This window comes from Anolis sagrei, chromosome 2, assembly GCF_037176765.1.
Source record: "Anolis sagrei isolate rAnoSag1 chromosome 2, rAnoSag1.mat, whole genome shotgun sequence".
Classification (NCBI taxonomy): Eukaryota; Metazoa; Chordata; class Lepidosauria; order Squamata; family Dactyloidae; genus Anolis; species Anolis sagrei.
In genome coordinates, this window is record NC_090022.1 from 121,321,652 (window position 1) to 121,340,603 (window position 18,952).

Here is an 18,952-nt window from a genome sequence, read left to right on the forward strand (position 1 = left end):
AAATAACACTTAACTTTATTTTCTGTCACAAAAAGGGACTACACTGGGCAATGTCTCAGAGACTGCCAGATTTGGGAGTGCATGATCTTCTCCCTCTCTCTGGTTTTTGAATCCTACAAAAAATATATTGGAAACCCTGTCTAATCCCCAGCAGAATTGCAGCCACTTCTGTTTCCCAACTGCTGAACACTAATTGAAAAAAAATTGTGATGGCCATCTGTTGGGGGTGCTTTGAATGTGATTTTCCTGCTTACTGGCAGGGGGTTGGATTGGATGGCCCTTGAGGTCTCTTCCAACTCTATGATTCTATGAGAGAACTGGACACAACCTTGGTATCTAAGACATAATCCCAAAGGAGACACACAAAGAGAAGCTTCCTTTCTGGGGGAAGAAATAAAATGAAAAGATAATGCTTCCTCTGATTACTCCAAAGAATGTGCATATGATTGAATGACTCAGACATTAATCCCATGAGAATCATCCCAATGCCAGCTGCTTATAAACACATGATTGCACGGCCCTGCATCAAATATGTGAGAGGAAAACTTTATTTAAAAATACACTGATTGGAGCATAGCACAGAAAACTCTAGCATCGAAGCCCCATATAATTTGAAAGATACCTAATAAAAGCAATACATTAAAGCTCAAAAATTATGCCAAAATACATAAAAGGCAAAAGTTTCCCCTGACTTTAAGTCGAGTCATGTCTGACTCTGGGGGGTAGTGCTCATCTCCATTTTTAAGAGTCGGAGTTGTTCATAGACACCTTCATGTGGCCAGCATGACTGCATGAAGTGCCATTACCTTCCCACAGAAGCAGTACCTATTCACATGTGCATGTTTTCAAAGTGCTAGGTAGGCAGAAGCTGAGGCTAACAGTAGGATCTTACCCCGCTCCCTGGATCTGAACCACCAACCTTTTGGTCAACAGGTTCAGCTGCTCCACGGTTCAACCCGCTGTGCCAGCAGAGGGCCCGCCAAAATAAATATCATTCTTAAATATCAGTATTTTTTTAAAGGCCAAAATAAATATCAGTATTAAAAATGCTGCTATGTTTCTGTTTTCAAAGAAGCCCCCCTCTTTTTTAAAGTTTTTATGCTGAAACAAATGATCATGGCTGTTGTTGTTCATTTGTTCAGTTGTTTCCGACTCTTTGTGACCTCATGGACCAGCCCATGCCAGAGCTCCCTGTTGGCCGTCACCACTCCCAGCTCCTTCAAGATCAACCCAGTCAATTCAAGGATAACATCCATCCATCTTGCCCTTGGTCGGCCCCTCTTCCTTTTTCCTTCCATTTTCCCCAGCATCATTGTCTTCTCTAAGCTTTCCTTTCTTCTCATGATGTGGCCAAAGTACTTCATCTTGGCCTCTACTATCCTTCCCTCCAATGAGCAGTGAGGCCTCATTTCCTGAAATATGGACTGGTTGGATCTTCTTGCAGTCCAAGGCACTCTCAGAACTCTCCTCTTTTTAATTTTTTTTATGCTGAAACAAATTATCACGGTTACTTCTTTGAAATTTAATTGAAGTAGCAACTCTTGCTCATCCGTCTGCTTTCCTTGAACAAATTCACAACAAAATTAGTAGATTGTGGATACATTGTATCTAGTGTTACTGTGATTGGTAAAACAGATGAGCAGGAGGCAACTAGAAGCATAAGCTGAAGCCTTAGAGAGCTTCAGCCACAGGGTAGAAGCCCTTGTTGGGCTTGTTAATTGTTTCCTCTTTGTCAGCTGTTTCTCAGTCGCTGCTGGAAGCACTGGACAGAAATCCACACATAACACACACATTGTATGACTGCCTGCCATGTCACTGAGTTGCTGGGAAACTGCTAGATGGAGGAAGCCATTCCCTGCTGCCAAGGTTGACATTTAGAGGTCACACTAGGAACAGAATTACAACAAACAGAGTTTTCCAGTAGCGGTTATGTTTTAACCTATTGTGTATCCAAGTCAGGTGTTAACCAGAAGTGGAGAAAGTGGGGTTCCCAGCACCAGACAGCCCTTCAAACTCAATGATCTCCCTTCCCTAAATTGGTATGACTTTCAGGCAAAAATAACTTGAAAATCGTACTCATGAACACAAAATCCTTTCCCCCTAAATTGCATTTGAACACTTCCCAAATGCTTCTTTTTCTCTCAATTTCTCCTTCAAAATGGTTACAGGTTAATTCTTTGGGCCAGAATTTTGGAAGTGAAAGAAAGGTTGTTTTTTTTTTTTGCATGCTCCAGTGAGATTGTGGGTTGTGGATTGTGGGAGCATTTGGCAATGGAAAATTGGCCTCCTGCCTCTGCACAGTTGTCTATCACTATGTTAGATCAAGGCCTCTTTGGTGAATGCATCAAATGTCAACATTGGCAATGTATAATGTTTATTATATAATACCATTAGATGTGCATAATGTTTTACAGCAAAACAACAAAAACTAGTGGGTTCTCCAAATAATGTAAGGCCCAGGTTTATATCTGCCACAAGTTCTTGTTCAAGTGGCATTATCAGATGTAATAGGATTGGCCCTGCGTTCCTTCTTGGCTGACATAAATACGATAATTCAACACGAATAATTGGGAAACAAACACAGCAAAAATAATGATGAAATGAAAGCAAGAACTGAACAATATAAAATAACTTACACTTTATATCAACAAAATATAGATTGGGTTGCTGTGAGTTTTCCGGGGTGTATGACCATGTTCCAGAAGCATTCTTCCCTGATGTTTCACCCACATGCTTCTGGGATATGGCCATACAGCCTGGAAAACCCACAGCAACCCAGTGATTCCAGCCATGAAAGCCTTCGAAAAAATATAGATTGATACCAAAACTATAGAAAATTTCAATTACTGGCATTAAGTGGATTATTTTATGTTGGAATTTATTTCTTCTTAATTTCTGATTTCATGTCTGCTTGCATGCAAACTTTCTGTTGATTATTATCAAAAGTGATAGGAACAGCAAAAAAAAAAAGAGTGGAGTCCTTAGTACCATAGTAATCTATAGGCCAATTTCCTTCATAAATGTTAATGCCAAAATCTGTGACACTGCGCTGGCTGTGAGCCTTGAACAAGCAGTGTCCAATATAGGTGATACAGCAATCAAAGCGGGCTTTGAAACAAGGACAAATTGTACTTGCCAAATAACAGAACTCAGTTCTGTTATAGGAAAAACAAAACAAAAAGATCCTCACAAGGTACTCCCATTAACTGTTGAAAAGGCATGTGACAGATCTCTCTGGGGATGGTGGTATCAGATGCCTGTTCCCATCACGGTCCTTGTGAGGGAATTCAGGTCAATTTCCCTTGAAAAAGCCAGTTTCTTTAGAACATTTTTCTTTAAGTCAACCAAATTGTTAATGACTTGCCATCACTCCAACTTTTCCAAACAACTGGAGATGCCTCAGCTTCTGCTGTCAAAAGCCTGGCACAGTACATTGTGCAATGCAGTGAAGCACAGGGTAGGCAATGAAGGCAAATCCAAGGTATAGTTTTTTCAGGAATTGGTTGTTTTAAAGGAAATTTGAAGTTACCTAAACATACAGCTACCAAAACCCCTTTTTTCCTTAAAAAAAATAGTAAGATTGGGAAAGGGGCAAATCAAAATCCACTTTCTAAATTACACTGTTTTCTTCAAGGGTTCGTGTTTAAGATGTTTCAGTGAGTATCAGAAGGTACTGCCTAGACTGACTACTTCTTGCTGGGAGCAGCTACAATTGCAAGCCTCCTTTTGGTGGAGCTCAGGGAGATCCCATGAGAGAAAAGAATGATTTCTCATAGCAAGGAACCCAAATTGATAAATCAAGCAAATGTAGGGGCTTCTGAGAATTTGCAAGACTTCTAAGAAAACTGATAAAGGGACAAAACCTATTTCTATCCATTTCTAGGCAAGGTTTCATTCCTGTTGCTAAGTCAAGAACATCCTAGAGCAGGGATCTTCAACCTGGGGGTTGGGACACCCGGGGGGGGGGGAGGGCACAAGGGAGTGTCAGAGGAGTTGGTCATGGGGGTTCTGTGTGGGAAGTTTGGCCCGATTCTATCATTGGAGGAGTTCAGAATGCTTTTTGATTGTAGGTGAACTATAAATCCCAGCAACTACAACTCCCAAATGTCTAGGTCTATTTTCGCCAAACTCCACCAGTGCTCATATTTGGGCATATTGAGTATGCATGCCAAGTTTGGTCCAGATCCATCATTGTTTGAGTCCACAGTGCTCTCTGGATGTAGGTGAACTACAATTCCAAAACTCAAGGTCAATGCCCATCAAACCCTTCCAGTATTTTCTGTTGGTCATAGGAGTTCTGTATGCCATTTGGTTCAATTCCATCACTGGTGGAGTTCAGAATGTTCTTTGATTGTAGGTTAACTATAAATTCCAGCAACTACAACTCCTAAATGGCAAATTCAACCCCCCCCCCAACCCCACCAGTATTCAAATTTGGTATTTGTGCCAAACGTGGTCCAGTGAATGAAAATACATCCTGCATATCAGATAGTTGCATTATGATTCATAACAGTAGCAAAATTACAGTTATGAAGTAAAAACAAAAATAATTTTATGGTTGGGGTCACTACAACATGAGGAACTGTATTAAGGGGTCTCAGCATTAGGAAGGTTGAGAACCACTGTCCTAGTCCTTCAGATATCTGTATGAACATGGTGATGCCCAGGGTCATGTTACAAAGGCAATATCTTGCTGTTATTATATAGCACAATACAATAAGCAAAAATCATAGCTTTTCATTCAGGTGAAAAACACCCAATCTGCAAAAAACATATACATCTTCCAAAGCCATGCTCCCACCCTGAGATTCCTCCTTTTTGGCCTTAAGACCAGAGAAAATATTCCAGCCCCTGAGAGAAGTCAATCCTAGATATTGCTCTTGAGTCATTATTCTGTGTTAGCAGATATTCTGAGAATATAAAAAGCATTAAAATGCAAGAAGGCAAAGTCAAATGTAAACCATATGCTCCTATTACATATTCACTTCCTAACCTATACAAACTTAGAATGCATTCTGATGAACTAGCTCAAATTAAGATGAGGATGTGAAATTCTCTTTAAATGTATAACATTCACAGTTAATACCAAGGGCCAATTTTGGGCTGAGATACTTCAGAACTATGATAAAGCCGAATGTGGAAATTACCATAGACATTAATATTGCTGAGTGAAACAAATGGGTTTCACCTAGATTGTAGAGGGGAAATGATTACCCTTTGACTTAACATTTCAGTAAAATCCAACAGAAAGATTTTTGTTTTCCCCAAAGGCAAAAACACAAGCCATTTAGGGGGTCACAGACAGAGTGGGAAGGGGTAAAACGGATACCCCCTTCAATAATGTGATGCCATCTTGGGTAACAGCTGAATAAGAACAGAATGATTTCTGAATGGTCAGAAGTATTTGATATTTCAGAGGCTCCTCAGGATAGAAAATTATAACAACATAAAATGAATTAGTGGCATCAGCTTGAATTTCTAGTGGTTTTGTAGATATTTGAATAATGTGTTCATACACCCAGGGTGCAGGTGGGGTTCCATTTCAGATCTGCTTAAAATATGCCTAGCTTGAATTCTAGTCGAGAGGAGCACTTTGGAAGAAGAGAGGAGCACAGGACCCCTGACCTCAAATGAAGCCTCAGCAGCTGTTCTCTGCTCTTTATATATGGCCTCACTTAAGTTTCAAGAAGCCCAGCCACCAAACTGTCATCACCCTTTTGAATAATCAAAAATCAGTGGGCCCATTGCATCCATGGTGAAAGGAAGCTAGGTTTATTCTTGGCATTGTGCTTGGGGAGCCAGTTGTTCTTCGTTTGATATTTCATGAATGCTCATTTTGTGACATTGGGTTGTGCAGTGTCTTCAAACCAAATAACATGTCATAGGAAGTCACTATGGAAAGGGACAGAGAGAGGGAACAGAGGCTGGGAGCAAAGCACACACTTGCCTAGGAGATAATTATAATAGCTAGAAGACATTCATGCTATTCCCATTATATAGGAGCCCTGCTTAGTATACAAATTCATTGAACACTGTCTCAGTTATACACAAAGAGCTTTGAAATCCATATAACCAAACTGGAGGACCTAGGGATGCCTGAAGAAGTGTGCTTTCTAGGCATCCAGTGTGATTCTATGGTCAACTTCTGCTAAAAGTTGTGGAATTTGACCATAGAATCAGACTGAAAACCTAGAGAGGACACCTCTCTAGGCATCTGTGGACCTCCAGGTGGAAACCCAAGACATAATATGTTTAAGGAAATTAGGATTCCAGATTATAAGTGAAAATGGTATTACTTGAAGGGTCCTGGAATAGATTACTTGAGTTATTTGGGGCATATTGTATAATATTATATAGTACACAGACCAACCTTCCACAAATTGGTATCTTCTAGATACAATGTTACTTAACTTACTGATCGAAGGGCATTAATGCCACCGTTGACCATCAGCTAAGAGATAAAGACTGTCAGAAAAGCTGGGAGGAGGCTTTATCAAATAATGCCTCTAATACATGTCTTATAAATAGGGTCCTCGGTAATATGCACCTTTCGTCCTCCTTACTTCATTGTCACCTTGTTGTAGTGAGGGGGCTTGTGTGTTCCTATGAGCAAAGCTATAGGAAGCATGTTCTCCCAGAGGGATCTCCCATGGCAGTGGGGTCAAAGGGGAGGAACCAGACAAATAACAATCTGAAAACCTCAGGGGCAGAGCAGGCAGATAATAATATGGTACGTTATAATAGCTGTGAAGACTGCTGAGAGGTCATCAGTTGTCATGTTAACCATGCCATTTTTGTGAAGATTGTGTGTTGATCACTGTGCACTGATCTCCACACATAAAACAAATTCATGCACAGGCATCTTACAGGTCAAACCAAAAACAACAAAAGTCCCATGGTGATCAGCAAATGGTGATGGGGGCAGGACTGTGAAATCTAGAAGCCCCCAGCTATGGACCGATACCTACGCAGTGGATATGGATCCAGTCATTCTAACTCAAGGTCTAAGGCAGTTGAATAGTTTGGCAGCTGTATCCATGACATGAGCAGCCCTTTTTAGGATCCACTGTGCTCACCCCATATGGGGAAAGGGCAAGAAAGGGTGCCCTAAGCACTGTTTGCCTCTCTTATTTATCCCTGACTGAACTGCCGCATCCAGAGGGGTCACCACCTTGCAGTCAAAAAAGAAACGAATTTTAGAATGTAGAACATATGGACACTGTAGTTATCAACAATGCAATGGATTTTTAAGAGGCACGAATAGAGGGTGAAAGGGAGAAATGGATAACAGGAATGCTCATCAAGTAAACCCTTGTTGGGATCGTCTTCCACCTAGAAATCTATGTATTCATTGTGAAAGACCATGCAGATCCAAAAGTCACTTACAGACTCACTGCCCAAACTCTGTCTTTAGAAGACAATCATACTTGGCCACAAGGAATCACCCTTGATGATGCACCTTTTGTTAACAATAATTGTTTGCGGTCCAGCAATAGCTGCCTAAAGGTAAAATACAGTCGCCTCCCATATCCATGAATTCTACATCAACGGATTCAATCATACATGGTTTGAAAATATTGCCACACACACAAAAGCAAAGCTTGATTTTGCCATTTTATATAAGGGGCGTCATATTACGACACCACTGTACATAATGGCATGTGAGCATCCATAGATACTGGTATCTATAGAGAGCCCTGGAGCCAAATTCCACCAAATCCCACCAAAGGTACATTTACATTGGTGTAAATTTATTTTAGGAAAAATAGATGGTTGAAACATAAGTGTAGAAAAAGAGGGGAAGTTATTAGAATCAAACCTGACACAGAAGTTATGCTTATTTTTAAAAAAGAAATGATGCATTTTTTATTTTTTTCTACTCTCATCCATACAAGAATAGTGCTGGAGATCAGTGGCATCTATAGCATATGACCGGATTTTATATGTTCAAAATAAAGGGTTTTTTTTCTTTTTTATCCCTCCCTAGCTCTGTGCCACCAAGACTTTAATACAAAGCAATACTGTACTCTAATATTGTACTCTAATCTGAAACCACTCTTTCCATTACCCTATCTTAAGTTACCCCTGATACAAAAAATGAAAATAATCTAGGGATATTCTTCAAATAATAAAGATAATAGAGAACTGCATCTTTTGGAGTCAAGTGGAATATTGGCATAGGCAAGGACTGTCTTGGGTTCATTCTCCAGAATTTTTGAAATTGACCAGAATTTCAGAGGAAACCCCTCATTCACTTTGATAAACTTCACCCACAAAATCATAGTAACCATCTTTCAACAGATACAAAAGACCAAAGAGATACATTTGCCCATGATATGGACAATGTCAATGCAAATGATAGAGCTGCATGGGAGAAAGAAGAAATTGAAGAGATGAGAGTGTGTTGGTACCTGGACATCTTTAGAGCAACCAAATCAATGCTTTTTCTGGGCAATAAATTTGAACACAGAAGAACAGATAAAGAGATGCAAGGCCAATCCCATCCATTTGCTTTCAGTTCCTCTGCTCTTGTAGCAGACACAGAGCATCTATAGAACTAAAAGACCCCTTTGTATTTATCTCACTGAATGTTGCTGCCTCATGCTTTAAATCTCCTGCCAGACAGTTGCTGTCATTGTTCAAGCCTTACCCTCAGCAGCTGTCCTGGGACACTGGAGACCCCTTTAAGTCACCCACATCCCCACTTTCAGGCAGCTGTTTGCTATGGCATAGCTTCTGTCTCCAGACTCCAGTGAAGAGCTTTATCCCACATGATGCTAATCTCAGCTCTCCAGGGAACTCAGATCACACTAAGATAAGGGTTTAAATGGATGGGTCACATTGCCTCTGATCAATACAGTTGTGTTGCCATATAATTTGTTTATGTGCAAACAGAGATGAGCCAAATATTCTTTTGTTTCACTCTTTGCTGTTTTGCATCTTTCTTCTGCTGCTGTTTCTGCTAATGTTTTTGTTTAGGAGCTATTTTCTCGCTTCCATTTATTTTCATTTGGATTAGGTCTTGTTTTCACTTCTCTCACAATCTAGACTTTATGAAAGAAGATACTTTCTTATGTTGTTGAAGGCTTTCATGGCTGGGATCACTGGTTGCTGTGAGTTTTCCAGGCTGTATGGCCATGTTCCAGAAAATATCCAGAAGATACTTGCTTGTCCATACACAACAAAGTACAGTTTTTTCCTAATGTGCTTTGGTAAGGGGGGTATTGTGGAAGCCCTTTCCAGTTGTTCCAGGGTATGAGTGATAAGTCCAGCTAAGGAAGTTTAAGAACATTAAAAGAAAAAGCAACCCTGGAATAGTTGATGGTGGTATGGAGTAAATGACCATGCTTTCCAGAGCTACTAAATCAAATAACCCCAATCAAAGGTATGTTCCCTTGATAACTGATTAGAAACTCAAACATCTTCTGACATACCTCACAAAATGAAACAACACACCCCATTAACATGTTGCACAGGCATTTTGAAATTTGCGGGCTTCAAAGGGTGAAGGCAACTGGAGCAAAAGAGAGAAAAGAAATAACTTCTATCATGTGTCCCAGAGGAGATGCAAAAACCCCTCAATCCTACTTGCAATGTCTGATGGGATAGCTGGTAAAGCAGCAAGGCAGAAATGGTAGCAGAAGCTGTTTATCTGAAGAGCCAACAATAGGCAGGGATAATGTCTCCAAATTATCAACTAACATGCACCACATTTCATGGACTGGACAGGAAGAATATGTGATATTAGACAGGAAAATTACTCCTAGTAGAGGAGAGAATGAAGACTGAGTAGGAAATGAAAGGAAGTGATATAACACAGAGATTAACTGAAAACAATATAGAACTAACATAAAACAGAGATGCAAATTTACAAGCGGCTTTAGTCCATAGGAAAAAATATTATCTCCAATTACAGTATCCAGAGGGAAAAGAATCCCAAATTTCACTAAATAGAAAGACTGTTTTTCATTTGCTTTATTTGTTACAATAATACAATTCTGCACAACAAACATCAGGCAAAAATGGACTGCTGCGAAAATCAGGCGCACATTACAACTTTGTTGGCTGAACTCTTTCCTCAGGGAGATGTTCCCAGTACTCTCTTTTTCTAAATTAAGTATATCCAATCTGCCTTTCGAGATACTCAACCACATAAGGCAATTGCAGCCCTGATAAGGTTCTCAACAGCAAACCTTCACCAGAGCTAACTCCTTTTGAAAAAGACAGCATTCTTGAATTCCCAGTTTGTACCAAATCATCAGAAGTTCTGAAGTGAGATATTCCCAATAATCATCCACAGATCAGAGCTCTCTGTTCTCAAAGTGGCCTCTGGTCTTCCAGGTGTTTTGGACTTCAGCTTCCAGAATTCTTGATCATTGGCCAAGGCAGTGAAGCTTCTGGGAGCTGAAGTCTAAAACATCTGGAGGCATCAAGCTTTTAAATCAATGATTTAATTTATGCTAAAACATTACATTAAACTATTACCAGATCAAAAAAAGCACTTTACTATTACTGTGTTAACACTGTAACATAGGAAAGTCACAAAGTGCATCTGAACATGGGTCCATTTTGCAATTATTACACAGACAGGCTTACAGTCCATTCATTTAATTGAAACAGCACAAAACACATGTCAACCATCCAAATGCAATGAAAATATGAGCAAACATATTAATTATCTAATTTCAAAACAGCAGCTGACAATAATAATCCATATGGATAGCAGAACAGCATTAGAACAATTCAAGTAACTTTATACACAAGCAAAGATGGGCAGTTTAAAAAACAACCATTCCTTCACTTACCTTCTTGGCTTTTGGGGAGACCCTCTGACATTCCCCCTAGGTGTAGTCTTGGTTCTGGTGGCAGATGCTGGTTGGTTGGGAAGTGCTCTGCATTTTCAATTTGCCTGGCAGGTGGTATTGGGGCCTCTGATGATTTTGTTACCTGGATTTCCACACGTTTGGTGGCAACATCAGGCATAGGTGGACTAGTGGCATCAACTTTACGTTGTGTTGGCTCTGGGATCTTTGTGGGAACCTCCATTCTGCGGAGAGCTTGGTCCTGAGGCTTGCCTATACTGATCTCAGTCCTTCTGGGAGCGGTCTCAGGGGGCTTGTGCCCCAAAACATCTGCTCTCTTCATGCCAAATCTTGTGGCTCCTGCTGTGGAATTCTCCACCTGCTTAGATGAGATGTCAATGGAGATCTCTGTTCTTCTGGACACTGTTTCAGGATGTTTTGGCCCAGAGATATCAACTCTTTTCAGAGAGGACATGGGAGATCTTTGTGCAGAAGGATCCACATGTCTGGAAGGACTGGCACTAAGATCTTGGAATTTTTGTGTGGAGCTGGATACTGCAGACCGAACAAGTGTATTGGGTGTCCGTCTTTGAGGAGTGGAAGAATTTGATGATTGATCTACCTCTTCAACCTCAAAAGATCTTTTCAGAGCTGAAAGATATAAACATAACCATTATTTTTAATAGTTCCCAAACTCTGGTGATAGGAGAAACTGGCTGGGATTTCTGGGAGTTGTAAACCAAAACACCTGGGGACACACAAGTTGAGAACCACTGGGATAGGAGAAGAACAAACTACATAGGGAAAACAAATGGTGGTTTGTTCTATGACCTATAGGACAATTATAGTCTAAAGAAAAGCTTTTTAAACTGTGGGGTATGACCCCATATGGGGCCCCTTAACTGAAAGTTGGGGTCATGAAAATATGTGTACTTTGTCACCTAGTGGCTGTTTTAGACATTTGCAATAACCTGATGGCAGTGATGTACAGTAAATGCTCCAGTTATACTTGATAAAAACAAGAAAATCATCCTGGAGGACAGTATTTCACATTTTTAATACGTGATAGGTACACATCTAACTGCATAGACCTTTCTATTTCTATTGTGGAACACAATGGGTAAACACACAGAATGATAGCCACATTCAGAGATGTAGAAACGCTAATGACTAGTAATGCAAAAGAAATATGTTCTAAGTATACAACCCAGCAAATACAACATTGCAGAGAAATTGATCCTTCATTATTAGATCCCTGCAAGGAGCACTCACACTCTCAGGAAAAGACAGGCATCTTAAGGGAGGGAGACTCAGTGGCAGGGCACCATGCATAGCATCTCTCTGTATCAAGGGATTTAGCTAAAAGGATGAAGGGGCAAGTACAGGTAAATCCAGGGAGGGAAGCAGGCAGGCAGGAAAGCAGGCAGGCAACACTATTGCTAGTTAGATGGGTTAATGACTAAGTATATGATCAAAATAAAGAAAAATATTGAATCATCTTGATCAATGGCCTGAAAATCACAAATCTTAAGTGGACAGGATGCCCATGATCACAAACTACCCATTTGAGCAAAATATACCATGGACCACAGTATCTCTGTGTGTCCCTCTGCAGATGCCAAAAATCATGCATCCTCAAGTCCCTTAAAAATAGCATAGGGTAGCAGCTGAGGCCGTAGCAAGCCCATGCCACCAAAAGCGCTACATTTTTCAGACTCCCCAGAGGCAAGAGAGCATGAAAAGGGGGGCATGCCTCCACTGCTTCCCTATGCATTTTAATAGGAGTTTACTATATAAGCCTCACCTTGCATTCCCAGTCTCAATGGACTTATACAGTAAGCCCCTATTAGAAATTGCAAAGAGTAGCAGGAGTAGTGATGGCAAGTCCTACCAGCTGCCCCATTCTGCCTTGCAAAGGAAGCCTGCCCATCCTAAAGACAGAAAAAAACAACTGGTGTGTTCACCACTGAGGATTCAAATGTGCAACAATGAATTAAATCTGTGAGTTGTGAGCACATAGACATGATGACCACAGTACATTTAAAAAATGATTGCACTATGCACGCACACATATGCACACACACATATAAAGCGCATTTTGTAGCAAAGGTATATTTTCCATAAAGTAAATACAAATTTTAGCAGCAAAAAGCAGAAAAGAAACAAAATCTGGAACAGAATAGCACAATGATTGATTTTACTTGAAACACTTTGATTATATTTAAATTATGAGCTGTTTTCTTATTGTCCTATCAGTTCACTTTCCATAGTATTTTATATTTCAGAAGCACCTGGAAGTCACTCTCAGAAGAAGGAGACACTAGCAGAGTATATAGGATAACATCTGCATTAGCAAGGCAGTTGCTGTGGCATTTCAGTGGTTTGTTCTTGATGGGAGTATCAGTGCAGCACGCACTGAAGCCTGGAAACATCCCAGTGTGTTTGCTGAATTATACTTAACCTTCCTGGTTTGTGCATTACCACCAATTAAGATAAATGGCTGTTTACATACTGCATTTGCTAAGTAATGAGACACTTTATGTTTTGAAAGCGGTTAAGTGTCTGCTCAGTTAAAACTACCACTCAGAAAACATCCAATCTTTATTGCTATCAAATGAAGACAACAGCACAGTGAGTAATGAGAGTTTCAAAAGCACTGAGCAATAAGTTAAAAGAAACCCCAGAGAATTTCAACAAATGAGGTAATGAGGCAATCGTATTCTGCATTCTTCTAAACTAGGGACGAACAAGCCTAGCCTTCGGAAGTTTGCAAATCAATCTCAATTATTTCTGTAAAATGTTTGAAGGGGAACTTACAAAGCCCACGCAGATGTGATTTGTAGTGGAGTGAGGTGAAGGTAAGAGACAATGCGGCTAGATAAAAGAAGGGGCCCAGAAAGAGGTGGGGACCTTAAAGCAGGAAGGGGAAGAAGTTGAAAGAAAATGCAGTAGGGATTGGAGGGAGGGGCTGTACAGCTGTGATAAGTAAGTAAGAACCATATGATGTTAGATGAAGTAAGCTGCAACTTGATGGGAGAAATATAAGAAAAGCAGAAAGGTCCTTGGGCCAGGGAACTAACAGAGTACATGAGCGGAAGAGGAGGTGAGGGAGAGGGATATAAATTTCTTAGACTGATTGCAAATGGTCTAAAAAGTCTTTTGGCTACAGTTCCCTGTGTAATTTTAGGGGATGTCATGGCAAGAGCTTTTATTCCCATCAGTATGTCTGGCTCCCAAAGACATTGCTTAACCTTTACTCAATCTGGAATATTCCCAAAAAGTGTACATGGTCCAGAGCTTGGAACTGATTACCTTTTCACTTTAGCAGCCTCCTTTCCCCATAAGTAAAGGTATAATTACATTGTGTTATTATTATTACTTAATGAGGAATTATTTTAATATTTTTGCAGTATGGCTTAACTTTTGAAGTTATAGTAAGTGTGCAGTTATAAGGATGTGGCTTCACATGGTTGAAGAGCTGCCTCATCCTGTACCCTGTGATCTGTTGTTGTTGTTGTTGAAGAAGGACCATGGTGAGTGAGGACATTCAGATTTTTAAAGTACAGGCAGTTCTAAAGTTATAAGCATTCAACTTACAAGTTACTCACAGTTAAGAACTGGGGTGAGACAACAGGAAGTGAGAGAAATCTACCCCTGGGAAAGGAAATTCACTCCTGAAAGAGTTATCATGGGGAAAAGTGTTTCCACTGAACCTTTATCACCAATCCTTGTTCCTACAACAAGCCATTTTTTCAAAATCCAATCAGAGGGACAGAAAGTGAAGTGAAATCTTCTGAACAGGGGCACAGACATCAAAACAAAGACCACAAGGGTGTTAACCCCTCTCTATGTTATACAAAGAAAATGTTGACCGTTTTTGCTACCTTGGCAGCCATCCCTCCACAAAAGGCAACATTGACGCTGAAATATAATGCCATCTGAGCCCTATGAGTGCAGCATTTTTTCCGAATGAAGCAGAGAGTGTTTGAGGACTGGGACATCCATAGGGAGACTAAGACGCTTATTTATAAAGCTATTGTCCTCCCAAACCTGCTATTCACCTGCAAAATGTGGACTGTCTACAGATGGTACACTCAACTCCTGGAACGATTCCATAAATATTGTATCCGAAAAATCCTGCAAATATCTTGGGAAGATATGTGGACAAATGTCAGTGTGCTGGAAGAAGCAAAGACCACCAGCACTGAAGTGATGTTCCTATGCCATCAACTACTGCACTGGCCATATTGTCTGAATGCCAAAACACAATTTTCCAAAGCAGTTACCATACTCCCAACTCAAGAATGGAAAACGTAATGTTGGTGGACAGGAAAAGAGATTAAAAGATGGGCTTAAAGCCAACCTTTAAAACTGTGGCATAGACACCAAGAACTGGGAAGCCCTGACCCTTGAGAACTCTGACTGAAGGTCAGCTGTGACCAGCAGTGATTCAGAATTCAAAGACGTACGGAGGGAGGACAAAAGGGAGAAATGTGCCAGGAGGAAGGTGCGTCAAGCCAACCCTGACCAGGACTGCCTTCCAGATGGAAACTGGTGTCCTCATTGCGGAAGAACTCAGAAATGGGATGTGTGTGTGTTTGCCCCCTCACATAAATATTTGACAGTCAGCAGATGAAAATACTTTTAATCCCCCCCCCCTCCAAAAAAATGGAGGAAGTAAAAGTTATCCTGACTTCAGGGCTGCCTGCCTCAACCCTTGCACCAAACCTTCCCTTCCTCCAATTTCCTGTTGCATTGCTAAACTAAGGCTTGCTTTTTCTTCTCTTTTTCCCACTTCGCCCTCCCTTATTTCAGGTAATAGAAGTTCAGGAGGACAAGCTTTCAGGAAGTATCACATGAGGAGGAGGGAGCTTTTAAAAACAGCCTCTCCTGGGCTTATAAAAAGGAAAATAAACAAAGCGGGTGCTCCAAAGGACTTTGCCTCCTGACCTCCCCTCCCCACAGGATGCTGGGGCCCTGGAATCTGAAACAAAGCAAGCCCAAATACTGGGCCATCCTTCATCTCCAGCCAGGGCTCTGTTTTGCCCTGTTGCAAAAACCTCCCAAAGTTGTGTGGTTTGTTCTTAGACCCACAGACACTGAAATCATAATCTTCCAGGCTTGCTTTTAAAATTGAGGCATGATTGACTGGCAGATGTCCAAGTTTTTAAAAAGTTTTTATTGCAGCTGCCTGAAAAAGAGGGGGAGGGCAGATCTGATCAGAAGAAAGATCCCAGAGAGTAGACAGGGCTGCGTCTCTTTGTATAATCACAAAAAAGGTATATATGAGTCCTGTAGCACCTCTGAGAGTAATGGAGAAAAGGAATTTCCTAGTTTTTGTGGACTCCAGTTCATTTCACTGCATCTTCTGTAGTAGACTGTAGTCCAAGGTAGCTTATGCTAGAATTATCTTTTTCTCAGTTATTCTGAATGATATTTCAGGTTTCTTTTATACCCTTTCACAAAGGATACAGAATTGCTGTTGTAGTTGTATCTCTCTATGTAATTCCCTTAACTCATATGCATCACCCACCCCATGGATGGGTCAAGTACTGATGCCACAATAAACCAAGCACTTTGATGGATCCCATTGCATATAACCATATGATTGGGCACGACTAGAATAAATAAATCAGAGCAGAAGGGATCTGCTCAAGACCATATCAGGATGAGAATCAATTTGTTATATGTGTGTCCTCACTACTGCACATATAACAAAAGGACTATTTTATGAGCCCAGAGAAATTGACTTTCAGTAAGCAGAATTATTGCTTTCACACATCAACACTAATTGACCACTATAAAGATCTGAAAGAGTGGCATCCATCTAACTGGGAATAGCGCTACCCCAAAGGTAAAAACATTTGAAACATAGTTGGGGCTCAGTTGCCTGTCCAGAACAGTGGGCACTTGGCTCCCTCCTCATTAACCCTGGTTGCTTCCTTTACTGTCAAAGCATGGGCATTACAGATTCGCCCATAGAGTTGGCAGTTTAATTATGAAGCCTGTTTTTACTGGAAGAGTAAACATCAGAATATTTTAGGAATAAATGATCTGATTTCTGAAAGCACTCCAAAAGCCGCTGATTATTTTTTTACCAGGAGCTTGTATTAATCGATCCCTCCACTTCTGTCACGTGCGTATTTATAATAGAATCAAAATAGAATTGCTTCTTGACAATTATGAGCTTAATTTGGTCATCCATGTCAACTAATGACATCTACTATCTTGGTATGCAGAAGAAGAGAAATGAAAAACCATTAGAAATACGTCATAACCCTTGAAAAATCTATACTTGGTTCTGCCATCTCGGAATTAGATTCTGTCCTCTTCTCCCCACTTTGAACTACACTCAGATTTAATTTAGATCAAGTTTTGTTTGGAGTCAGCAGCCCGCTGGATATTGTTGAACTGCATGGAGAAATGGAACTCCAGATAGGGTAATGGATCGTGATGTCAAGGGTATTGAGCGATATTAGATGACCAATTTTGATGAAGCATTTTTAAAGCAATACAGATTTTTAAAATAAATTTCAATTTAATTCTTCATTGTATCTGAACTAGAGGATTTCTGTCCATGAAAGTGTATGCTGACATAATCTTAAAAGATGTTGTTAGATGCCATCTTCCCTCACCTCACTTTTCTTTTATGTTGTTTTAAACAATCAAGTTGAAATTCACACTTTTTTGTGCATATCTGATCAAACACAAGTTGTTGTTACTGTTGTTGTTAGCTTACATGTCATTTCCAGCTTGTGGTGTTCCTATATGAACCAGCAACATCACTAGGATTGGTGTCACCCAGTGCAGTGTGGACCTCTTCCCACACCAGTCCACAACATAGTATTACAGCTAAAATACCAGGCTACTTGACAAAAGTGTTTGCTATAAAAAAAAAACAGTAGCAACTAAAAACAACATGGAGATAGAAACATGTGATTTGAAACATCATTAAAATTAGTAATGATAGCTCTGACCAGAGGGCAAATATATTAGAAGGTTCAGAAGTAAATTAGCATAGAGGTTTAGATACCAAAACATAAATTAGCATAGAGCAATGGTTCTCAACTTGTGGGTTCCCAGGTGTTTTGGCCTACAACTCCCAGAAATCCCAGCCAGTTTATCAGCTGTTAGGATTTCTGGGAGTTGAAGGCCAAAACATCTGGGGACCCACAGGTTGACAACCACTGGGATAGAGTTTTAGCTGCAGCTCATATAAGATGGAATTCTGAAAAATGTTTCGGTGGTTATATCTGACTATAGGAACTAGCATAAAATAAACAAATAATTAATTTCTGCTCAAACATGCACAAAAAAATTATATAGGAAGTCATTTTGGTGTCACCTCCACTGGTGGTATCTACTGCAGTTCATAACCCACTAGTGACCCAAATGATGTGATCTGTCACAGGGTTTCTTGGCAACATTTGTCCAGAGAGGGTTAGCCACTGCCTTCCTCTGAGGCTGAAAGCATACAGCTTATCCAAGTTCACCCAGTGAGTTTCCATGAGAAAGAATCTGAACCCTAGTTCATAAAATCACACAAGATGGTCAAATGAATTATATATCACTTGAATCAGTTCGCTGAGTAACTGTTGTTGATAGTAAACAACAAACAGCTAAACATTTCTTTCTTTCCTGTTTTGGTGAGCTTTGAAAACTTGGTTTTCCTGTGTACATTACTAAAAGTCTGTTGTTGAATGCCTTGAATTCCCAAGAGGATCCTTCCATGAGTTTTAGGCTCTGTGAGGTAAGACTTGACATGAAGCACTCCCTTTATTAGTACAACTGCAGTGCAATTCTCAGTATGATCCACGTGGAACAAGGGAAGCTGAGCCGATCACATCTGTTGATGTTTTGTAATTTTTTTTTTTAAAAAAACAACTTTACGTCACAGCCAAATGGGTGTCATCCATATGAAAGCTTCTATTCATTCAGTGCTACGGGAAAATGAAATCAACAAAAAACGGAAGAGGAAGCTACTTCCTGCAAAACTTACACCAAACTCAATCCAGACTTCTGCAGAGTTCAAAAGAGAATAAAACTATACTTTCCCATCAGTCATTTCCCACTCCATCAGTCAACCCCCCCCCCCCCCCCCCATCCTGGACACTTCAATTGTTTTGTATTTATGCGATAATGTTCCCAAG

General features: G+C 40.3%; 1 protein-coding gene across 3 annotated transcripts in view; it reads right to left on the bottom strand.

Moving 5' to 3' along the window:
* Positions 1–18,952, bottom strand: part of SEPTIN9 (septin 9) — a 259,663-nt gene that overhangs the window by 100,276 nt on the left and 140,435 nt on the right. For all 3 annotated transcript variants that reach the window (XM_060764567.2, XM_060764569.2, XM_060764568.2), the window contains one exon: positions 10,806–11,453. In XM_060764567.2, the coding sequence (XP_060620550.2) occupies positions 10,806–11,453 (648 nt within the window). The remainder of the gene's footprint in view (positions 1–10,805; positions 11,454–18,952) is intronic.